This window comes from Musca domestica, unplaced genomic scaffold (assembly GCF_030504385.1).
Source record: "Musca domestica strain aabys unplaced genomic scaffold, Musca_domestica.polishedcontigs.V.1.1 143, whole genome shotgun sequence".
NCBI classification, from domain to species: Eukaryota; Metazoa; Arthropoda; class Insecta; order Diptera; family Muscidae; genus Musca; species Musca domestica.
In genome coordinates this window covers 603387-627633 of record NW_026712197.1, presented here as the reverse complement: position 1 = coordinate 627633, position 24247 = coordinate 603387, and the positions used below count along the sequence as shown (strand labels likewise).

At 36.9% G+C, this 24247-nt stretch overlaps 1 protein-coding gene across 2 annotated transcripts in view; it reads left to right on the top strand.

The window, feature by feature from the left end:
- Window positions 1-24247, top strand: part of LOC101898609 (stAR-related lipid transfer protein 13) — a 277625-nt gene that overhangs the window by 189788 nt on the left and 63590 nt on the right. For both annotated transcript variants that reach the window (XM_059119355.1, XM_059119354.1), the window contains exons 6-8: window positions 15247-16199; window positions 19511-20591; window positions 20803-20845. In XM_059119355.1, the coding sequence (XP_058975338.1) occupies window positions 15247-16199; window positions 19511-20591; window positions 20803-20845 (2077 nt within the window). The remainder of the gene's footprint in view (window positions 1-15246; window positions 16200-19510; window positions 20592-20802; window positions 20846-24247) is intronic.

Here is a 24247-nt window from a genome sequence, read left to right as displayed (position 1 = left end):
AAGGGTATCAAACCAGAAGGAAGAAGTTGCAAATCAACTCACCCAAAACTCAAGGTCTGCCTGTTGAATACATCTTTTTCCCTTTTTTGTTGTTGTTGCATCTACGAAGAAAAAAAAAATGATATGTTGTTCCCTGGTGCTTTGGCCTTCTTTTGTTGTCTTTAGTTATCCTTGGGGCCATAAAATCCCGTTCTTGTTGTTTCGCTTTTCGCTTTTTGTTTACATGACTGCATTCCCTCTGGACCAGGACCGACAATTCTTATTTTAAACGGTGGGCTTACCGACAGTTTAAGTGTTTTGATTTGATAATTATTATCAGTGACGGACGCATGCGTGACCAGGCACAGTTCGCGCTTACAATCCAACCCGAAACTGAAGGCTCAACTTTGTAAAATGTGGTATCCGCAAATTATTGTCATTGGTGTTCTGGAGAAGAATGGTAGTGGGATGCTCAAGGAAACAACAATTGCGCATGTTTTTTTTCCTTGGATGCATTGGATGAATAAGTGCATATCTTGAGAATTTTCGTAGTTAGAAAAGCTTTTCGAGAACTTCAATAGTAAGAGGACGCTTTGGAGATCTTTCTTCACTTTTTAAAGAATATTTGAAAGTCTATGGCAATAGAAGACATCTTCTAGGATTTTTAAAAATATAAGACCTTTTGCGAAGCTTTCATAAATAAATGGGTACCCTTTGGAACTTTCATAAATAAAAGACCCGCAGATCTTTAGGAGGTCCTCTATTTTTTGAACAAATAAAAAAATGAGGGTCTTGTGTAAATAGAAACCCTATGGAATCGTTTTTATAGATGGAGGACCATTTCGAGATCCTTTATAAACAAATGAGCTTTTGAAGCTCTACTGCCTTAAAAAGCTGGTCTGGTCTACCAGAAGGCCTTTTAAAGATCTCTTATAGGCTAGGGGTTTTGTCTTCTATTGCCAGAAGTAATTTTAAAATTGGATTTTAAACATGCTCGTAATCCGAAAAGTCCTTTTATTTCTGAAGAATTTTTGAGGTTTCCTATTCTAAAAAAAACATTTTGAAGGTATTCCACATCTATGAATAGCCAATAGAGCTTTTGAACGTTCACTGTAGCTTGTGGACCCTTTACCCTTTAAATATTTCCTATAGTTGGCGACCTTTAAAGATCTCCTACTACCAAGAGGCCATCGAAAGCAGATCTACTATATTCAAAACCAGATGACCCTTTAAAGGTCTCCTATGGGCAAGGCCTATGTCCTCTTCTTCTATGGCCAATGGTGTTTTTAGTCTCATATATTCCTTAGAGCTTTAAAGAATCAGTATATTTAGGAAAGCTTCTGAAGCTCTGCTAGATATATAAAACCTCTTGTAGGTCCCCTGTAGCCAGGAAAGTCTTTTAAGCACTTATAGATTCGGGGAGCTTTTGAAGTTTTTAAAAATCTCATAAATCGAGAAGAGCGCTTGAAGATTCAATAAAATCAGGAAAGCTTTTTCTAGTCAATATCCAGGAAGGCTACTGAAGGATTTCTAGATATATGACACCTTTTTATGAACTCGTATATCCAGAGGGCCTTTTTAATATTCAATATGACCAGGAAAACTTCTGAAGGACTATGTGGGATATTTTGAATGTTTCCTGTGGCCAGGGAAGTCTATGAATGTTGTATGCATCCAAGAGAGCCGCTGAATAGTCAATATAGCCAGAGGAGCTTCAATGGGAGGGCTTTTAAAGATTCAATAGAATCAAGAAAGTTGTTAAATACCTCCTAGCTATAGGAGACCATTTGAAGCTTCTGAAGGTCTGCTAGCCATATGAGATCTTTTAAATGTCTCCTATGACCAGGGAAGTCTGTGAGATCTCATACATCTAAGCTTACTCAGGTCTCCTAGCTATTGGAGACCTTTTGCTTCAGCTTCTGAAGTTTTGCAAACAATATGCGAATTTTTTGAGTCTTATATATCCAGGAGAGTTTTTGAGATGCAATATAGCCACAAAAGCTTCTAAAGATGTCATATAGATAAGATACCTTTTGATGGTCTTTATAGCCATGAGCGCTTTATGTATATATGAGAGATATATAGCCTGAAAAGCTTTCAAAAGTCTACTATAAGCCGGAAAGCTTTAGAAAAGAAGATCTATCTCAGATCTTCTATGGTCAGAATTGCTTTTGGAGATTTCAAATAGCCAGGAACCCTTTCTAATACCTCTCAAGAAGCCAGGAGCACCTTTCAGTAAACCTGAGATCTTTTAAAGTGTAATATAGCTGGGGACCTATTACAAATTTTCTATATCCACAAAGAGCTATAAAAATCTGTTATGGCCAGGGGGTTCCTTACAAGATCACACGAACTTTTGAGGGTGTCATATATATAGGTATAACTTTTGTGTGTGTCATATAGCCTTACGGCCTTATGAAAGCCATCTTTCTTGAAGAAATCTTATAAATCACTTAAAGGACATAAATTGCTAAAATAAACTTCTTTAAGTTGCTTTCATTCCCAGAGGACTTCTTATATAAGAAGGCTGCTATGAAGACCAGTTTTGAGGTTATTTTAAAGGTATAGGACTAATTAAAGATCTTCTCTAGGTAGAAGACTCCTCTAAAGTCCTTCTTTTACGAGAGAGATTTCTTTGAATATTTTTGAGAGCTCTTTATCTTACTCTCTCACTCCTTTTCTCTTTCCTATCATATTTTCAATTATTTATTCCAGACTTGTTACTTTTGTCTTTTTTTTGCCTTTTTGCCCTGGGTCAAAACGTTTTGCTCAAGTGTCGCATATTTCGAACAGCTACGTTAACCAGGCCTGTTAAGTGATTCTGGAATACAGGTTTTTTAATTTTTTTTTTTTTTTTGTAAACTTTGTTTACATTCGTGCTGTTCTGCTGGTTTTTATTGATTTTTACTTTCATGCCCTTAAGATGGTGTAGCATGTTAAGAATGTTGTAGCCATCAGTGAAAGAAATGTTCTTCATTCTTCACTCGTTTTTTTTGACACAGTCTCATTTTGAAATTTATAAAATAATTTTTTATGAAAGAAATGGGTCGCAAACTTCATTATCATCTGTTAGTTAGTTATTGGATGTTCTTCGATTCCGTTGAAATGGCCGTAAAAGAAAACATTCTAAAGAACCATAACATGGGTAACCCAATTTTGGAGTATGCGTTTGGTTTTTTTATTGTTAAAAACATACATAAATATTTTTTATTATAAATTTTTATATTTTTTGGGATTTTTTTGTCCACCGGAATACATTTTATTGAAATCGTTAAAAGTTATAATTTACTATAGCAATATAATTGGATCAATCTTCCATTGATAATTTGGTTTGTGGTTTGTTTTGACATCTTTATCAGAATTTTTAGGAGTTTTAAATGCATCAATCCCACACCCATTAATGATGAGGTTTAAACTATTTTGCCAATTTTCTTTTTTGGGGGAGATAAGTCTCTACTTTTAATGGTAAAGATTTACGATTCTATTTTTATTTTATTCTTCGATTCGATCCTCAAGAACGTATTCCAATTTTAATATTATTGGGGGAAATTAATTCAATTTTCAATTATACAGGGTGAGATGAAAAAAACTGCTACCAATCTCAGACCGCTTTCATTTCTAAGCCACTCGTCCGACAACTGTTAAAATTATTCCCATGACAGGTCATTATATTGTTTACAAGCGTACAAAAGCATTTTGGTGAGAATTTTCCAGAAAAAAAATACTCGTGATGGTATTCAAGCGTGATAGTGTGATTGAGCTATCGTTAGAGCACTCGAGCATTTAAATGTGAATAAATCTTTTATATCTCGTACCATCGCAAGTTACCGTGATACTGGTAGCGTAGCCCGACGTCAAGGAAGTGGACAGAAGAAAACAACAACATCAGCAGAAATGGTTCGAAAAGGAAAGAAGCGACGTGATCGAAAACTGAAAAATGGCTCGTGAGCTGAACATATCGCAATGTTCCATTCGGCAAATATTGGAAAATGAGCTCGGCGTAAAGCAATATAAATTCCAAAAAGTGCAAGAACTTACACCGCAACTGAAACAAAATAGACTCAAAAGAGCTAAAGTGTTGCTTGGCTTGGCCGAAAGTGGTGAAATGCCGAATTTGGTTTTCTCCGATAAGAAAACATTCGTTGTCCAGCAGTTTGTAAACGAACAAAATGTAAACAAACAAATGTTTGCTTGCCAAAGAGGTCAGTTGAAGATGTGCACCTTCGGCTGGCCACCAGAACTCAAGCGCCGGCCATGGTGATGGTGTGGGCCGCCATAACAGCCGTATTAATCAACCATGGCATCAGAAATAATGCCGAATATTATCACGAAAATATTCGGGAATTTGTATTAAAGCCTTGGGCACGCAAATATTTTGGCCGCATTTCCAGCGCACAATGGCCACCAAAATCTCCGGATACCAATCCGTTGGACTATTGTGTCTGGAGTATTTTGGAAAGCAAGGTTGGCACTAAAAATGCCTGAAAAATACCAAATACCGATTACCTCAAGCAAGCGCTTCCCCGGGAATGGTCCAAAATATCGCTGAGCAACATTCGTGCAGTGTGTGACGGTTTCATTGGCCGTTTGATGGTCGTAATTCGTACCAAAGGTGATCAATTCAAACAAATCTAAACTTATTCTGAAATATTGTGCTATCTCCGACATTTTTGCTTTCATTTAATAAAATTAAAAATAAATAAATGTAAAAATTATAGCGTTTGACTTTGTTGCAGTTTTTTATCTCACCCTGTATTTCAATAACAACTGTGAAATGTAAGATAATTATATATTTATATATTTTTTTAATTTGAAAGAAATTCATTCCCATTTCGAACTTTTTGTAATTGAGCTTTAATTGAGCTTTGTGTTTGGAGCAATTTTCAAAATCACATTTCAACTTTCCCTTATTGTACCTTAAACTCTCACCTATGCTACAATTAATCAATCAATCTTTTTTCCCATTTTTTCTTTTTCCCCTGCATTTGAGTGCTTTATTGTCAGAAAACAACCTCTACCTCTTAATCCTAAGAGAATTGCAGAGACAGCCTTCTTTCTTACATCTTGGCCATTGTTCGAATTAATCAAAACCAAAATAATAATAAAAAAAAACGAAACACTGAGATATCTATCTTAAATTAATGCAATGAATTAAAATTGTACATCCTTGTGCCAGAGCATTTGGCATTGAGACTGCAGCAGCATCCAACACCGCCGCCAACTACATTCACTTCAGTGCAAATCGATCGAATGTTTCATCATTCATACGCGGTAGTACATCTGTATATCCAACCTAGCAACAAAACCTTCAGACATAAAATTCAATTCCATTTTGTTTTGTTTGTAAGGACAACCAGCAAACATTCTGTTGCTGATGTACTTTACAAAACTTGTAAAAAATCGATGAATGTGTAACTTACGTTTTGTAATACAACAACTTTTTGTGTTGTTTTTTTTTCTTTTGCCAATTTCTTGGGATGGCATGAATTTAAACATTTTGTTTCTCAATTCGTATGAAATAAGAAAAAAAGTAGAAAAAAAAACAACAATGAAACATGGCATACCTAAAAAGCTACAACCAAGTTATACATCACACACACAAGGCATCTTATATCCTAGCCAGCCGCCAATTTTTACCACACATGACGATGGTGTTTTTTTTTCTTTGTCGAAAAAATAACTACGATTTTTTATTTAGGAGAAAAAAAAATAATTTCTGCCTAGATGGTGGTAAAAGACGACTAGTTGATACCCACCTGATGCATTGGTGGTTTTAAAGGACCTCTTAAAATAACCCCCCAAACTTTTTTGTAAAATAGTTTCTGAAATGCATCCAAACAACAGCGAAGAAATCTAAAAGTTTGATAGCTAACCTTGTAAGGTATCCAAAATAGAGGGGCCAAGTTCTCATTCCCGCTTCCACACTTTTGGAAATTTTCGAATAAAGATTCCTCGGAATCTGTGTATTTTAGGTATATAGGGTCTTCCCCAATATTACAGTTAAAAATACCAAAAATATTCCTCTAGAAAATTTTACCCCTCAAGCCAGTCAAAAAATGGATCTTTTTAGTCTTTTTTTAAATATGGTTAAGAACTCACTTTAAATGGGTTCGTAGAAAGTCAATATATTCTACAAAATGATTCGTCATAAAATTGTACTCTAGAAGATCTTAAGAATATAAATCGTACCTACACGCCAAGAATTCATACAGGGTGAGAAGGAAAAACTGCAACCAACTTCAGAATGCTGTCATTTCTAGGCCACTCGCCCGACAGCTGTTAAAATTATTCCAGTGATAGCTCATTATATTGTTCACAAGCGTACAAAAGCATTTTAGTGAGAATTTTCCAGAAAAAAAGTTAATCGTGATGGAATTCAAGCGTGATAGTGTGATTTCTTTATATTTGGCTGGAAAACCACAAGTGGCTATCTTTAGAGCACTCCAGCATTTAAATGTGAATAAATCGTTAGTGTCTCGTATCATCGCTGGTTACCGTGATACTGGTAGAGTAGTCAGAATTCAAGGAAGTGGACGGAAGAAAACAGCAACATCAGCAGAAATTATTCGAAAAGTAAAGAAGCGACTTGATCGAAACCCACGTCGCAGTGGTCGAAAAATAGCTCGTGAGCTGAACATATCGCAATATTCCATTCGGCAAATATTAGAAAAAGGGGGTCGGGGTAAAACCATTGCAATTCCAAAAAGTCCAAGAACTTACACCGCAACAGAAAGAAAATAGACTCAAAAGAGCTAAAGAGTTGTTTCGCTTGGCCGAAAGTGGTGAACTGCCGAATTTGGTTGTCTCCGCTTTCCAGCAGTTTGTAAACAAACAAAATGATCGTTTTTACTTGCCAAAGAGATCAGCTGAAAATGTGTACCTTGTGTTGGCCACCAGAACTCAAGCGCTGGCCATGGTGATGGTGTGGGCCGCCATAACAACCGATGGTCGCTCTCCGCTCGTATTAATCGACCGTGGCACCAGAATAAATGTCGAATATTACCGCTAGAATATTCTGGAGAGTGTCTTAAAGCCTTGGGCACGAAAACTTTTTGGCCGCAGACCTTGGATATTCCAACAGGACTCAGCAGCATTGCACTCAGCACGTGCCACCCAAGAATGGTTACAAAATGAAGTTCCTCGCTTCATTTCCAGCGTACGATGGCACCAGAATAAATGCCGAATATTATCGCTAGAATATTCTGGAGAGTGTCTTAAAGCCTTGGGCACGCAAACTTTTTGGCGGCAGACCTTGGATATTCCAACAGGACTCAGCACCATCGCTTTCACAATGCGCCACACAAGAATGGTTACAAAATGAGGTTCCTCCTCATTTCCAGCGCACAATGGCCACCGAAATCTCCGGATATCAATCCGTTGGACTATTGTGTCTGGAGTATATTGGAAAGCGATGTCGTCTTTAAAAAATACCAATGTGTCGATCACCTCAAGCAAGCGCTTCACCGGGAATGGGCAATAATACCGCAGAGCAACATTCGGGCAGCGTGTAACGGTTTCATTGGTCGTTTGAAGGCCATAATTCATGCCAAAAGTGCACGATTCAACCAAATCTAAACTTATTCTAAAATTTGATCCTATTTTCATATTTTTGCTTTCATTCAATGAAATTTAAAACAAAAATTTAAAAATTTTCGCTTTTGACTTTATTGCATTTTTTTTGTCTCACCCTGTATATATATATTTTTGCCAAAATTAAGAGAATTAAAGCAAAAAATGAAATAAAATCTTATTTTTATTTTAAATAATTCTGATCAAAAAAGCCCGATGAAAAACCTGTAATAAATATTTAAAATTGGTAAAGAAAAAAAAAATAGTATTTATTGAAAATATGTCATAAAAAAGGGAATAATATGAAAAATTCAGGTTTGAAAAAAAAAAAAATAATAATAAAATATTGAAAAACCCATTGCGAATATTTTATAAAAAAACAACGTTTGTGATTCTTCAAAAATCATTCGAAAATTCTGCTGTTATTTATTGGATAATATGATCTTCAATTTTTATTTTGTAAAATTAAATTATCAATATTTTTCTTCTATCGGACTTGTATTATTTCAAAATTTTGATTTTTACAACTTTTATCGAAATTTTTTTAATTGAAAAATATAATCTTAAATTTTTATTTCGCAAAAATTAATTATCAATAATTACCAAGGATTGCCCGATTGATATTTCTATATGTTACCAATTTTCCGCTTGTGGCCACAATGCCTCAGCCAACTTGGTATGTCGGCCAATATCATGGATACATTTTGTTGTTGTTGCTGTTGTTACCGTATTGCGTGGTTGTTGCAAAATTGTAAGTTCGTTAAAATGACAATTGCAACGATTTTTTTTGCTCCTGCTGCTGCTTCATGTCGATTTAGCATTGAGCCGCAATTGACAGTTAATATGGACTACGCAAAAACTGAAATCCTCCTTGAAAAAAATCCCGTGTTCAACTGCACGAATTTCGTTTTTTGGTCCATTACCAAGAAGTAGAGGACGTAATATCAAGGAGAAAAAAAAAAACAAGGGGGGAAACAAAAATCATGGTCAAGTTGAGTGCAGCAGCAACAACATACATGTTGCAAGCCATGCAACTTGTATTGCTGTGGCGGCAAAGCTTTGCAAAAAAATGTGGCAAGAACAACAACAACAACAATTCAGCATTCATTCCATTCACGCAGTGTGTGTGTGTCTGTGCAATATCAGGAATTGAGCATCAAACGGAAATTGATTTAAATGATTTATTGGCCATATTGAGAAGATCCAGCAGCCAGCCAGCCAGCCAGCAAGTAACACCACAGGCAGCAGCTCTTTTCTCTTTGGCGTATGTCTTTAATTTTCAATTGTGTTTTTTCAATTTTTGTATTTTATTTTGAAGCGCAAAAAAGTCCTTGGTGCATTGCCGAGATTTTTCCTTAAGTTCATGTCAAAATCAAGTGGAACAAAGGCTACGCAGATGTTCCATTGGAGTAGTTTTTTTGGGATTTTTCCAGCCTCCTTCGTAGGCATTGGGACTAGTATTCGATGCTTCTTTGTTGTATATTTTTTGTGTATTTATTTGCGAATACGATTTTTGTTAAAACTGTCCTCTGCAATTACAATCATGTCCAACATATACTACGTGGATGTTGTCACCAATGTCCAGACTATTGCAGAGGCTGTGGTATTTTTGTTTCTAGGCCTATTGTAGGCATGCGCACCAATGTAAAAAATTGTTTTTTATTTTATTTTTTCTCTCTCTCCAACGTAACATTATGTCGACGTTGTTTTTTTGTGGTTTTTTGACCAAATATGGTTTATGTCGCCAGTTGGCCGACGTTTGGACTTTGGTACATCATTTGTTGTTTCATCGATTTAATTACATTTAGTGAGGTATTTTTTCTTTCTCAATACTGGCTAGGTGCTTGTTAGCACAGGAGACGCGCGCGCTTAATAGGTTCTCCATGTAATGCTTTGTTGGGTCCAGCACATTACATGCAACATACATTAGCAACTTCAACCAGCCAACATGTTGCATTAATTAAACATTGTTTTTTTTTTTCTTTTTAAAATATTTTTAAGATGCGTCGTTTGTTTCATCATCTTGAGTTTAAGTTTATGAATTATTGAAATTTTCTGTATTTTTTATTCATTTCCTCTTTGTCTCTCTAGTTCTATGTAATTTCGAATGCACAGCGAGTGTCATTTGATTGAGAGAATAGTATTGCAAACACAACAATAAGAATGTGTCGCATACTACGTGGTCTCATAGGGTAGGATGGATAGTAATGTATGTATGTATATGTCTGGTGTTTTTGAAAAGGAAAACAATGTCAAATTCCCCAGACAATGCCGACAATTGTCTGGGGAATGGTGGTGTCAAGGTATAATCTTAGTCTGAATTCAAAAGAAAATTCCATTCATTCATAGAAAATTCCTGATATCATTAAAGCAATTGAGAAAAACGAATTCCTTAAAGGATCACTACAGTAAAAATATATATATTTTTAACAATTTTCTAATCTCTAGAAATAATTCTAAAAAATCCGTGTCCAAAGATTTCTTGAGCTTCAGGAAATATAAGTGTTTTAAATTCCTACATCCAAAATGTCAGATATATTAAAAAAAAATACCTGAGAATCTTCATAATATTTACAGTCCTTAAAAAAGTCCCTTTAAAGACTCCTTGGAATTCAGAAAATATAAGTTTTTGGAAATCCTAAACTCCAATTATATCCTAAATATCGGACATATTTAAGAAAATATATATCTGAGCATATTCCAAAACCAGTTAAAGAATTCTATGACAGCCCTTTGAAAATATTTCTTCACGAATGCCTGCCTGTAATGCAATTTTTTCGAATTTTATTAAAACTGTCTTTTCAAAATATTTAAAAAATATTTATGATTCTTAAAAAGTAAACTTAATAGAATACAGGGTGATGTCACGGTCGATAAAATAACTGCAACAAAGTCAAAGGCCATAATTTTTACTTTTTTTAAATTTTATTGAAGGAAAGCAAAAAATGTCGAAAATAGCATCAAATTTTAGAATAAGTTCAGATTTGTTCGAATTGGTCACCTTTGGCACAAATTGTGGCCTTCAATCGGCCAATGAAACCGTCACACGCTGCCCGAGCGATTGCTTGAAGTGATCGACACTTTGGCATTTTCTAGTGCCAACCTTGCTTTCCAAACTACTCCAGACACAATAGTTCGGATTGGTATCGGGAGATTTTGGTGGCCATTGTGCGCTGGAAATGAAGCGAGGAACCTCATTTTGTAACCATTCTTTGGGTGGCGTGTGGCAAGGTCTGTGGCTAAAATGTTAATTTTCGCGATAATATTCGGCATTTATTCTGATGTCACGGTCGATTAATGTGAGCGGAGAGCGACCATCGACTGGAATAATTTTAAAAGCTGTCAGACGAGTAGCTTAAAAATGATAGCAGTCTGAAGTTAGTTGTAGTTTTTTTCATCTCACCCGTTATTTCCCAAAAAAAAATTGGAAAATGTCTTCTGAAAGTATTTTTCCAAAAAACATTTTTAAAAAATTAAGAAATGTTCTCTAGAATTTTTTTTTAAATTATTTCTTAACAAAAGTACTAGAAAGGTATTTTCAATAAAATTTTTATTGGTCCTATTCGATGATTTCCTAAAAATATTATTTTAAATTTACTCTTTTGATCGAAATATTTCTGAAAATTCGCTGAGAAGTTTTTTCTATGATCTGTTTGAAACAACGTTTTTTGATCTTCGATAGGTTTATAAAAGAATCTGCTCGAAGGTCTTTTCATGAACTTCTAAAACTTTTCTAGAAAATATTTGAATATTCATCAAAAAAACATTTACAAAATTTAAAATCCCTTCTATTGTTGGATTAATGGTCTTCTGAAATTTTTTTGGAAAAACCTTTCGATGTTCCCCTAAAAAGTGTAATTTTTCTTTAATACTCCCTTAATGGAAAAATAAAGTCAATATAAAGTCTCAAAAATCCTCATATAGACCTTTGAAATAAAGTATAAAAATAAGATATTTTATGACCCTGATAAGAGTGATACGTATTTTTAAATATCCTATCTTTTTTAATTTCAAAACTGTATTTTGAAAGAGGTAAGCTACAGAAAAGTCCACAATCGGGTTTTGAAAAACTTCAGAATCTCCTTGAAATAAATTCATTAAACGGGAACCTGGAATCTGTTACTCTCCATCGCAAAATCATTGCAATAAGGGAAAATCTCTGTTTTTCGACTTTTCCAATTATTTCTTGGATACAGAAAAAATATAGCATACTTTTAGGATATACGATTTATATCACAACTAATTACTTTAATCAGTTTGAAGTTTTTATTATTTTCAATTTCAAAGTAAATTGTTTTTTTCATTTTCTTTATTAATGAACATTTCCAAGAAACATCCGCCAATTTCCTTGACCCTGAACTTGCCAATCTTCCACTTTTGAGATTTTCTATGCCAAGGTTATTATTGTTTCTTCACTTATTCAACACATCATCCATTCTTATTCTTTTTCCTATTGATCTTCTTATTCCACATGACCATGAACTTTTCAATTTCAAAACATCCCAAAACAATACAAAATCAATATGAAAAGACAATGGTGAATATCATTTCCACAAGTAATGTCAATAATGTTGGACAAGAAAATCGTTAGCAAACAAAGCAGAGGAGAAGAAAAAAAAAAAACAATCTTGTCATTTTAATGTCTCATAAATTTGAATACAACCTTGATGTTGAACTGGGTTGATTCTGAGGATGGCTAAATTCATAAAACACACATTTGTAGGTAAATATCTTGCACACATTCAAATATGTTGTTAAAGTTATTGCGGCAGGGACGTTGCAATCAAAGGCTCAATTCCACTCATCCCCAACGGGGCAGAAAAAGAGACAGGGAGTTTTTTTTCAACATTTCTATAAAATTTCTTTTTTTTTTATTTGTGACATAAGACTCCCATTCAGAAGGCTTCCCCACGTCCCTGGCCACCCCATCACCTGGTTCATTATAGCGCTTGTAATGACAAAAACCGGCATCCTTATGATCGTTTGCCTTTGTTGTCATTCTATAGAACGTAGAGGTAAAAACAAAGGCTCTCGAGACAAACTATTTTCTTTTTTTTTTACCTCATCCCAAGAACATAAAACATAAGCTGTGGCATAGCAGAAATTGTCAAATGTCCTGATCGACAGCGGTGGCTATGTTTAGCCTATTCAAAATGTTGGCAAAAATGATATGCTTTGACGCTTATAGTCAAAGACGTTATTCGCTTTTTGTTTTTTTCTTAAAAGTCGCCGTTGTCAGCAGGCCTCATCATTGTTGTTGTCATAGCCATCGTCTTTTTAACATCTCCTGGTGTTCAGTGCGGCAGCGGCATGAGGGCAAAAGAAGCTCAAAAAAATCAAATCGAATGCAAGTCGAGAAAAAATTGAAATTAACATAAAAATTCAATAGCAGCTTTACATTTTTTTTCGCTACAACAATCGAAGTCACAGTGGGACGAAAAACGATTTATTTAATAAAAACAAAATATTTCTAATCAAGTCTGTGCAGGACCCCACACTTGTCTGTCATTTAGATTAATAAAAAACCGGAGAATTATAGCCCCCCACTAGATGTTGCATCCCCCACATCTAGAAGACATTCTCAACGTCTTTAACAAGAAATAGAGGACCTCCTACCGGTCTTCAAAATCTAGAGGAACTTCTATGACTAGAAGACCTTCTGTTACTACAAGACCTTCTGTAACTAGAATACCTTCTGTAACAACCCTTCTATAGCTAGAAGTCCTTCTTAAGCTCTTCTGTAGCTAGAAGACCTTCTTCAGCTCTTCTGTAGCTAGAAGACCTTCTTGAGCTCTTCTGTAGGGAGAAGACTGTCTGCAGCTCTTCTATAGCCAGAAGACATTCTTCAGCTATCCTTTAGCTTCCTAGAAGACCTTCTGCAGCTCTTCTATAGCCAGAAGACCTTCTGCAGCTCTTCTATAGCCAGAAGACCTTCTGCAGCTCTTCTATAGCTAGAAGACCTTCTGCAGCTCTTCTATAGCTAGAAGACCTTCTGCAGCTCTTCTATAGCTAGAAGACCTTCTGCAGCTCTTCTATAGCTAGAAGACCTTCTGCAGCTCTTCTATAGCTAGAAGACCTTCTGCAGCTCTTCTATAGCTAGAAGACCTTCTGCAGCTCTTCTATAGCTAGAAGACCTTCTGCAGCTCTTTTATAGCTAGAAGAACTTCTGCAGCTCTTCTATAGCTAGAAGACCTTCTGAAGCTCTTCTATAGCTAGACGACCTTCTGCAGCTCTTCTATAGCTAGAAGACCTTCTATAGCTCTTCTATAGCTAGAAGACCTTCTGGAGCTCTTCTATAGCTAGAAGCTCTTCTATAGCTAGAAGACCTTCTGCAGCTCTTCTATAGGTAGAAGACCTTCTGCAGCTCTTCTATAGGTAGAAGACCTTCTGCAGCTCTTCTATAGCTAGAAGACCTTCTGCAGCTCTTCTATAACTAGAAGGCCTTCTGCAGCTCTTCTATAGCTAGAAGGCCTTCTGCAACTCTTCTATAGCTAGAAGACCTTCTTCAGCTCTTCTTGAGGTAGAAGACCTTCTTCAGTTCTTCTAGAGCTAGAAGGCCTTTTTCAGCTCTTCCATAGCTAGAAGACCTTCTGCAGCTCTTCTATAGCTAGAAGAGACCTTCTGCAGCTCTTCTATAGCTAGAAGACCTTCTGCAGCTCTTCTATAGCTAGAAGACCTTCTGCAGCTCTTCTATAGCTAGAAGGCCTTCTGCAGCTCTTCTATGGCTAGAAGACCTTCTGCAGCTCTTCTATAGCTAGAAGGCCTTCTGCAGCTGTTCTATAGCTAGAAGGCCTTCTGCAGCTCTTCTATAGCTAGAAGACCTTCTTCAGCTCTTCTAGAGCTAGAAGACTTTTTTCAGCTCTTCCTTCTTCTGTAACTCGAAGAACTTCTACCAGTCTTCTATGCCTATAAGATCTTCTGTAGCTAGAAGGCCTTTTGCAGGTCTTCAATGGCTAGAATACTTCTAACAGGTCTTGTATAGTCAAAATACATTCTACGGGTCTTCCATAGCTAGAAGACCTTCTACCAGCATCAGAAAAAGTATAGCTAGTATATTTTCTATTTGAAAAGCTTTGCCTTTTCGTTCATTGGGAGAACCACTGTCCCAAAACAAAATCATAGTTCAGCTCTGTGTCTCGAACGAAAAAATATAAATTCAAGCGATCTTGGATTGAAAAGATCGGCAACCTGCTGATCTGATGATGATGCTGTACTGTACAGGCTCATTACGCATTCAAGGTCCTTGAAGAGAGACGCAAAATCGAAAAGGAAATCTTTGGGATGCTTATAGCTTTCAACAGCATTGTATTGTTTTGTTTCAAAATTTTCAAGGAAGACTCCAAGCTCAAAGATTGTTCACAAAGATGAGATGCTATTTGCCGGCCTGGCTGACTGTCTGTCTCTTCGATTGTAATATGTTAAGTCAGGTATTGTTGTTCAATCACGTTCGCTTTCATAAATAGTGGTAATGGCACGGGCACTTTGTGTGGAGGTTTAGCTTCCTAGCCACCATATGGCGGAGGTTTAAACAAAAACAAAAAACCCCAACGACTGATAAGCAGCCACGAAAGACCTCGGTTTCATAGGAAATATTCAAAAAATAGCAAAATATGTGAATACTCCTTATTCGCAGCCACTAACTGATTATCATTTTAATTTTTTTTTTTCAATCTTCTTTTTTCTGTCTTCCCTTTTTAGGCCACCATACCATTGCAGTCGTTTAACCTTGATTGCGGACGTTTAGATAACAGCGGTGGTGGAGGCTCCTCTGCCTCAGGTGGCAATGTGACTAAAACTCAAGTTGCCTACTTGAGAACATTATCGGCTCCGACACCATCACCTTCGCATACAATTTACCAGGCACTACTTCATAATCAAAATCAAGTCGAGAACAACACCGGCAACAACAACAACAACAAATTAAGTGGCCATCCCCGTCATCTGCTGCTGGCCCAACGTAACAGTTTAGCAGGAGTTAGTGCTGCTGCTGCTGCTGCTGCCTCCTTCGATCATCATCACAATTCGCATCTGACAAATTTGCCCGGCAATGATGCCGCAGCCTCAAATATGAGCAATGGTGACATTAAGTCAACGATGTCAGCCCCAGCCAAAGTAAATCCAATAACCATTCTAAAGATTGAAGAGACATCGGCCAAAGCGGCCAGCTCCATGGGGTCCACTGAACCGGCAACAGATGTAGAATCTTTACATCAGAAACGTTTACGTCAATTGAACATGGAAATGGATAATCTGCGCAATACCTCCATAGATCAAAGCCAGCAATTGTCGGCTCTAATGCAACAAAATCATTACTGCAATGGTGGGGCTGGTGGCCACATGGTCGGGAACAGCAGTGGTAATGCTAATAAACATAAAACTCTTATGACAGGCTCGTCATGTGCAATGCCGAAAAAGGCTTCCAATCCGACGACGGCGACATCATCATCTTCATCCAGCAACATAATGCTGACCTGTAGCAGGCCAGCGACACAGCAATCAACGTCAAATGCAGCATCAACACCAGCAACAACAACAACAAGTTATCTATTACAACATGGCAATGATGCTACCAAAAAAGGTTCAACCTCTACAATCTGGACATCTGAGGAATCGATTTTAAGGAGTGTTGGCGCCGTCGATGAAGACAATAAGTAAGTAAAGCCACTTCTATGAGCATTTCCTTTGGAAAATCCATAATGCATTGGCATATTTTTTTCCCATTCTTTCATTTCTTCTAATCCATTGAGACATAATTACTTACAATGGCAATTCCATTGTGTGTTCCAAGCAGCAATGGAGTGTGCCAGGCAGAACCACACGTAACTCAAAACAAAAAAAGCTCAAAAAGAATAAAAGAAAAATATTACATTGCGGATTTCAATTCTTGGCCTATGTGTGGCCTCTTAGGGGAGTTCAGCCATTGAAGAAAGCTTGGCAATTGTTTCATCTTCATTTGGAGTCTTCTGTGTGGCACATTGTTCCTTTTCTTTATTGGCATTCTTATTTTGGTTAATCACTTCCTGGGAGAATAAGAATAAAAATGACAATTGATTGAATGGAAAAAAGAATGACGTGGGGAGTGGGGAAAATGATCAAAAATCAATCTTGGGGGTCATTAGAAGAAAAAACGCCAAGCGAACTATTATTACGGCATACGAGAACGAGGAAGAATTACAATTTGCAAAAATAAAAATAAATAAATAAATAAAAATTACGGGGAAAATCTAGAAAGAATTGAAGAAGTTCTTCTAAATATAGAAGATCTAAGGATGGTCTTCTAGATATAGAAGAGCTGAAGAAAGTTTCTAACTATAAAAGAGCTGACGAAGTTATTCTAGCTATAAGGGCCCTAAAGATGATCTTCTAGCTGTAAATTACCTGAAGAAAATCTTCTAGATTTAGAAGAGTTGAAGAATATCTTCTAGCTATAGAACAGCTGAAGAAGATATTTTAGCTATAGAAGAACTAAAGAAGGTCTGCTAGGTATACAAAGGTTGAAGAAGGTCTTCTACCTATAGAAGGGCTGAATAAGGTATTTTAGCTATAGAAGGGCTGAAGAAGGTCTTCTAGCTATGGAAGAGCTGCAGAAGGTTTTCTAGCTACAATAGAGCTGCGGAAGGTGATCTAGCTATAATAGAGCTAAGAAAGGTCATCTAGCTATAGAAGGCCTTCTAGCTATAGAAGGCCTTCTAGCTATAGAAGGCCTTCTAGCTATAGAAGGACTGAAGAAGGTCTTCTAGCTATAGAAGAGCTTAGGAAGGTTTTCTATAAAAGAGCTTAGGAAGACCTTCCTAGCTACCGAAGAGCTAAAGAAGATCTTCTAGCTATAGAAGAGATGAAGAAAATTTTCTAGGTACAGAAGCGCTAATGAAGGCCTTCTAGCTATAGAAGAGCTGCAGAAGGCCTTCTAGCTATAGACGGGCTGAAGAAGGTCTTCTATCTATAAAAGAGCTTAGGAAGCTGAAGAAGTTCTTCTACCTATAGAAGAGCTGAAGGTCTTCTAGCTATAGAAGAGCTTAGGAAGGTCTTCTAGCTATAAAAGAGTTTAGGAAGATCTTCTAGCAATAGAAGAGCTGAAGGAGGACTTTTAGCCATATAAGAGCTGAAGGAGGTCTTCTAGCTATAGAAGAGCTGAAGATCTTCTAGATATAGAAGAGCTGAAGGTCTTCTAGCTATAGAAGAGCTGAAGGTCTTCTAGCTATAGAAGAGCTGAAGGTCTTCTAGCTATAGAAGAGCTGAAGGTCTTCTAGCTATAGAAGAGCTGAAGGTCTTCTAGCTATAGAAGAGCTGAAGGTCTTCTAGCTATAGAAGAGCTGAAGGCCTTCTAGCTATAGAAAAACTGAAGGTCTTCTAGCTATAGAAGAGCTGAAGAAGGTCTTCTAGCTATAGAAGAGCTGAAGGTCTTCTAGCTATAAAAGAGCTGAAGGTCTTCTAGCTATAAAAGAGCTGAAGAAGATCTTCAAGCTAAAGAAGAGCTGAAGAAGGTCTTCTAGCTATAGAAGAGTTGAAGGTCTTCTAGCTATAGAAGAGCTGAAGGTCTTCTAGCTATTGAAGAGCTGAAGGTCTTCTAGCTATAGAAGAGCTGAAGGTCTTCTAGCTATAGAAGAGCTGAAGGTCTTCTAGCTATAGAAGAGCTGAAGGTCTTCTAGCTATAGAAGAGCTGAAGGTCTTCTAGCTATTGAAGAGCTGAAGGTCTTCTAGCTATAGAAGAGCTGAAGGTCTTCTAGCTATAGAAGAGCTGAAGGTCTTCTAGCTATAGAAGAGCTGAAGGTCTTCTAGCTATAGAAGAGCTGAAGGTCTTCTAGCTAAAGAAGAGCTGAAGGTCTTCTAGCTATAGAAGAGCTGAAGCTCTTCTAGCTATAGAAGAGCTGAAGGTCTTCTAGCTATAGAAGAGCTGAAGGTCTTCTAGCTATAGAAGAACTGAAGGTCTTCTAGCTATAGAAGAACTGAAGGTCTTCTAGCTATAGAAGAGCTGAAGAAGGTCTTCTAGCTATAGAAGAGCTGAAGGTCTTCTAGCTATAAAAGAGCTGAAGGTCTTCTAGCTATAAAAGAGCTGAAGAAGATCTTCAAGCTAAAGAAGAGCTGAAGAAGATCTTCAAGCTATAGAAGAGCTGAAGAAGATCTTCAAGCTATAGAAGAGCTGAAGAAGATCTTCAGACTATAGAAGAGCTGAAGAAGATCTTCAAGCTATAGAAGAGCTGAAGAAGATCTTCAAGCTATAGAAGAGCTGAAGAAGATCTTCAAGCTATAGAAGAGCTGAAGAAGATCTTCAAGCTACGGAAGAGCTGAAGAAGATCTTCCAGCTATAGAAGAGCTGAAGAAGGTCTTCTAGCTATAGAAGAGTTGAAGGTCTTCTAGCTATAGAAGAGCTGAAGGTCTTCTTGCTATAGAAGAGCTGAATGTCTTCTAGCTATAGAAAAGCTGAATGTCTTCTAGCTATAGAAGAGCTGAAGAAGATCTTCAAGCTATAGAAGAGCTGAAGAATATCTTCAAGCTATAGAAGAGCTGAAGAATATCTTCCAGCTATAGAAGAGCTGAAGAAGATCTTCCAGCTATAGAAGAGCTGAAGAAGATCTTCCAGCTATAGAAGAGCTGAAGAAGATCTTCCAGCTATAGAAGAGCTGAAGAAGATCTTCCAGCTATAGAAGAGCTGAATAAGGTATTCTAGCTATAGGAGAGCTGAAAAAGATCTTCCAGCTACAGAACACCTGAAGACTGTCTTCTGGCTATAGAAGGTCTCCCCCACAAAGGGCCAAAATTTTTGCGTTGCTCTAGGCACCGAGAGAGATGTTGAACTGTAGAGAGCTTATTAAATCTCGTCTGACCACAGAGAGTCTCTACAAGTTCTCCTCGCCATAGAACACCTTTAAATTTTTATACAAGTATCCTTAAATCTTTTAAAAATAAATCTTTTCGAATATTTGTATTAACATCACATTTTTGTATTTTTCTTTTTCCACAGCTCAACCTCATCCTCGGCATGTGAAGAAGCATCTGGTGTCTTGAGTTCCGGTAAATCGGGCATTTCACTGGATAGCTCTGGCGTAGAAAATGATAATAATGAAAGCGGTATTGGCACAGCCACACCACCCAAAGATATGTCCTATTGGAAGAGTATGCCACATCATCATCGCCATCATCATCATCACCACCACAATCAACAGGACAATGAATCGATCAGCAGTTTGGATGTCCTGCGTAAAATGAAATTCCAAAAGGGAAGTTCGGTTACAAGCTCTGATGATCCCGATCTCTTGGAAGTGTTAAGTTTATGCGATGAAACACCAAATGGTGACGATGATGATGAAGAAGAAGTTGATGTTGATGATGAAGTTGAAGTTCAACAAGTTATTGGAGGAGGTGGTGGAGGACAACATAATAATTCTCTCAAATCCAATAACAACGATGAAGATATGGATGATTACGATATGGTCGATGAGGAAGACGAGGGCCATGATGATTTCGAAATTGTGCCCTACTGTGACTGTGATTGCACGGAGGATGGGGATGCCAGCAGTGCCAGTGCCGGTAGTTCGGGTACACGTACTAACAGTTCCATTAACAATGGTTCGTTAAGCGATTCCACAAATGGTGGCAGTGGCGTGGTAATGCGTCGCAAATATGGCGCCCAACCCATTATGGTGCCGCAAAAATGTCGTAGCCATTCGCTGGATACCTCATCACTGCCAAATTCATATCATCAGCCGGCGGCGGCACATCATCACAATCGACATCAGCATGGTCATGGCTCAATTGCCCATGCTTCGGCGGCCGCCGCCCATCATGCCCAATTGGCACGTAAACTGCAACATTTGAGAGATCATCACAAGGATCGCAATCAGCTGTCGCTGGCATTGAGACAAGAACCATTTCAGTCACTGTTGGCGCCCACACATTTCCATGAGCTGCCCTCGCCCAGCAGTGCATCGCTGCATAGTGGTCATGAAATACTAGATACCCAAGAGCTCTCAACGAAATCCAATTCGGCGCCTTTGTTGCTGAAGCAGGAGAAACGTCTTGATGATTTTGCCAACCAAAATGTGGTGAGTTGTATCTGTATCTGAAAAAGAAACAGTTGTAAAGGGAAACCCAAGAATCAAAACAAAGAACTTGAATCCATCCTTGGCCTCTGTCTGGGTGGATACTTTGTTTAAATTTAAATACTCTGGCTGATTAAAAGGATTGACTCAAGTTCTTTGCCGGCGATTTTTTTGTGGCTATTAAATTGGTTTTTTGATTTTTCTTTTATTCTAGACCCTGCGCTATTCCCGTTCCCAAAGTGATCGCTATTTAGCAGGTGAGTGTGCCACCATTAGTCTTTAAGCCATAATTTTATGCATGGTTTTGGTTAAAGTTTCCAAGGAAGAAGTAGAAGACGAGCCGTCATCATGTTCTCTGTCAAGATTCCTTGGTGGCGTCTAAATCCTTGGCCATCGTTTTCATGATTTCCATAATGAAATGTTAATAAGCCTGGCCAACACATTTGCATTTACAAAAACAAAAAGGAGAAAAAATTCATCTGGCATATGACAGCAATTCTATCTTGGAGGTCCCTCCTTTTTGGTTGTATGAGTTGTCGCTTCTGTGGCTGGTCTTCACTTCTCCAGTGATTAATTATTTAATAATTTTTCAATGGTTGTTATTGTGGCCCTGCTCACGTCAAGTGATCTTTGGCTGTTTCTTCATTCCGTCGTTTGTTGCTATCTTTTTTTACAAACTTTGATGTAAAGTTTGATGTAGGTAATCTCCATGCGGCTGCTGTTCTGGGATTTTAATAGACTTTGACATCAAGTTATGACGAGTTTTTTATTTTCGTATTTTTTGATTAGTTTCTTAGTCACCGTATTCTCCGGCATCAGATCTCGTCAACCATTAACAGTTTGGCCTTATTCTTCACATGGCTTGACCAACAAGATTAATAGATTTACGTTATAATAATTGAAAAGAATATTCAATTATCTTATGCAAAATAAAGTAGTTTTAGTTGTAAATAATAGTCTTTTTGCTGATGAGGTGGGCCTTGAAATTGGTAAAACAATGAAAATGGAAGATAAGATCATTTATTTCCTATTTATATAGGAAATATCGCTTTGTAAATGACGAAGGACTCGGAAGAAAAAACAAACTTCGAGCCTTTCCCACGAATTTTTGGGATTCATTCTTTTTTTTTTTTTTTTTTTTTTTTGTTTAAAAATAAGACAAAATATAAGCAAATAACGGGTTTTCTTATCTGAAATCCTCCAAATCAATTAAAATCCATACTAATTCCATTTCAAATACTACGAAGAACAAACATATTTTTCATTTAAACATTTAGTCTATGTAACTCATAGATTATGCCTTAAAGTATGCTTTATATTTTGGGTTTTTAGCCATTGTGCATTGCAGCAAAACAAAAGGGAATTGTTTTCAAGTAAAACAATATTAAATCGATATTAAAAATTGAATAACAAAAATTGAAAATATTTTCAAAAAAATTTCGAAATGTTTTTTGAAAACGCTATGAATCCCATAACCGAGGTAGTGGCCATATTTAATAAGATTTAAGCCAATCCAACACAACTTTTATCTATGGTCTCTTGTTTAACATAACCCTTTACCTTTTCGTTGAAAAAATTCCAATCATTACTGCCTTGTTGTTGTTGCTCTATTTCACCTCTGACGTCATCAACTTGTCTACCCATCATCAATGTTGTAATGAAAACGAAGGACTGATAAAACGGCTTCAAATATTTGAATGGTATAAACAGCAAAATAATCTCTTAAGGGGCAATTGAAAATCAATCAATGAATGAAGAGGGTGTGGAAACAGGGTGATACAATTTAGGTGACAAAAATTGGAAAATATATTTTTAAGGGGATAAAGAAGAGATATTTTAATCGAGCAAATAAATCCTGGTATTTTATGATAAGACCCATTAAAAACCTACTGGTTTTCTGCAATGGATTAGCTAGCAGGTCTTGCATGAGAACACCCTTTAGAGGTTTTTAGAACGCCCGAAGTCTAACTGGATTTTAATGAAACTAGTATTCCATGAGGGCAAAAACATATATTTTAAGAGACTAATTTTTAATGAGGAATCCTACGAGTCTACTAGGGGAGGTCAAACTGCTCTTCTTTTCAATTAAGAGAGAAGAGGAGGCTAAAAATCTTTTCCAAAAATCTTTTCCAAGAGAAGACCAAAAGGTCCGCTAAGAGGAGGCAAGATGGTGTTCTAAGAGAAAGCCAAATGCCTTCCAAGACAACAGGAGACACATGTCTGCTAAGAGATCACTAAGAGGTTTTCTAAGAGTAGACCAGCAAGTTTTATCTTTGAAGCCCAGTTGGCCTTATCATCAAATATCAAATTCTATGGGAAGAGACCGACTGTTCTTCTATAAGAAGAGCTCTTGTATGGGAAGAGCTCAGCCGCACTTATATGAGAAGAGCAATAACTGCTCTTCTATGAGAAGAGCAATAACTGCTCTTCTATGAGAAGAGACCAACTGCTCTTCTATGAGAAAAGACCAACTACTCTTCTATGAGAAAAGACCAACTACTCTTGAATGCGAAGAGACCAACTGCTATATTATGAGAAGAGACCAAGTGCTCTTGTATGAGAAGAGCTCAGCTGCTCTTGTATGGGAAGAGCAATAACTGCTTTTCAATGTGAAGAGACCAATTGCTCTTCTAGGAGAAGATGTAAACTGCTCTCTAATAAAAATAGACAAATGCAGCGGTGCTCAAGAAAAAATACCTCTTTCCAGTCAAATTTCTCTTTGCTTATTTAAATCAAGAACAAAACAGTGTTAAGTCATTGTTTATACAAATATTATTTATCCATTTGCTTTATAAATTAATTTGGCAAACATTCGTGTCTAAAAACAAATTAATAGAACCGTAAAATATAAAGAAAAACAGAATTTTAATTTTCTCTTAAATTATCTCTTTTTTCGGTTCATGTTCTAGAACACGGTTTTGAGCACCGCTGACAAATGGCTCTTCTATGAGAAAAGCCCAACTGCTCTTCTATGAGAAGAGGCCAACTTCTCTTCTATGAGAAGGTATAAACTGCTCTCTAATAAAAATAGACAACCGGCTATTCTATGTAAAGAGACCAATTGCTCTTCTATGAGAATAGACCAATTGCTTTTCTATGAGATACCAAATGCTCTTCAATGAGACGGGCAAATTCTTTTCTGTCAGCAAAGCAAATGATCCGCTAGAAAAGGAGCAAGTTCTCGTCTATGAGAAGAGCAAATGCTCTTCTATGAGCTCTCTTATTTTCGGTATGAAAATGTTTTGGAAAAAATATTTTAATCTTCAGTGAAATTATCACTTCTTTTTTTTTTCTATGAAATGCCATATATTTGAGTTCCCTGGAAAGTTTTGGTTTCCATCACCCTTGCAATGTCACACCCTAGTAAAGTTGTTTATATTTGTACAGCTTGTGCATATGGACCTCGAACTTTGCAGAGATTGCTCATTTGACTTTAATACCTTTACAAAGATACTTAAGTGATTGTCTTTCCCCCTCTTGCCATCTTCACCACGTCAGGATATCAACATCATCATTATTATTATCAACTGCCCACGGGCGTGGGTAAATCCTCTTATGAAGGACAACATCATCCAATGGATGAAAATTTAATTTGTTTTACTCATGTGGCCAACGAAGGAGACCTGAAAAAAAACACTGCTGTAAAACAAGATGGACGG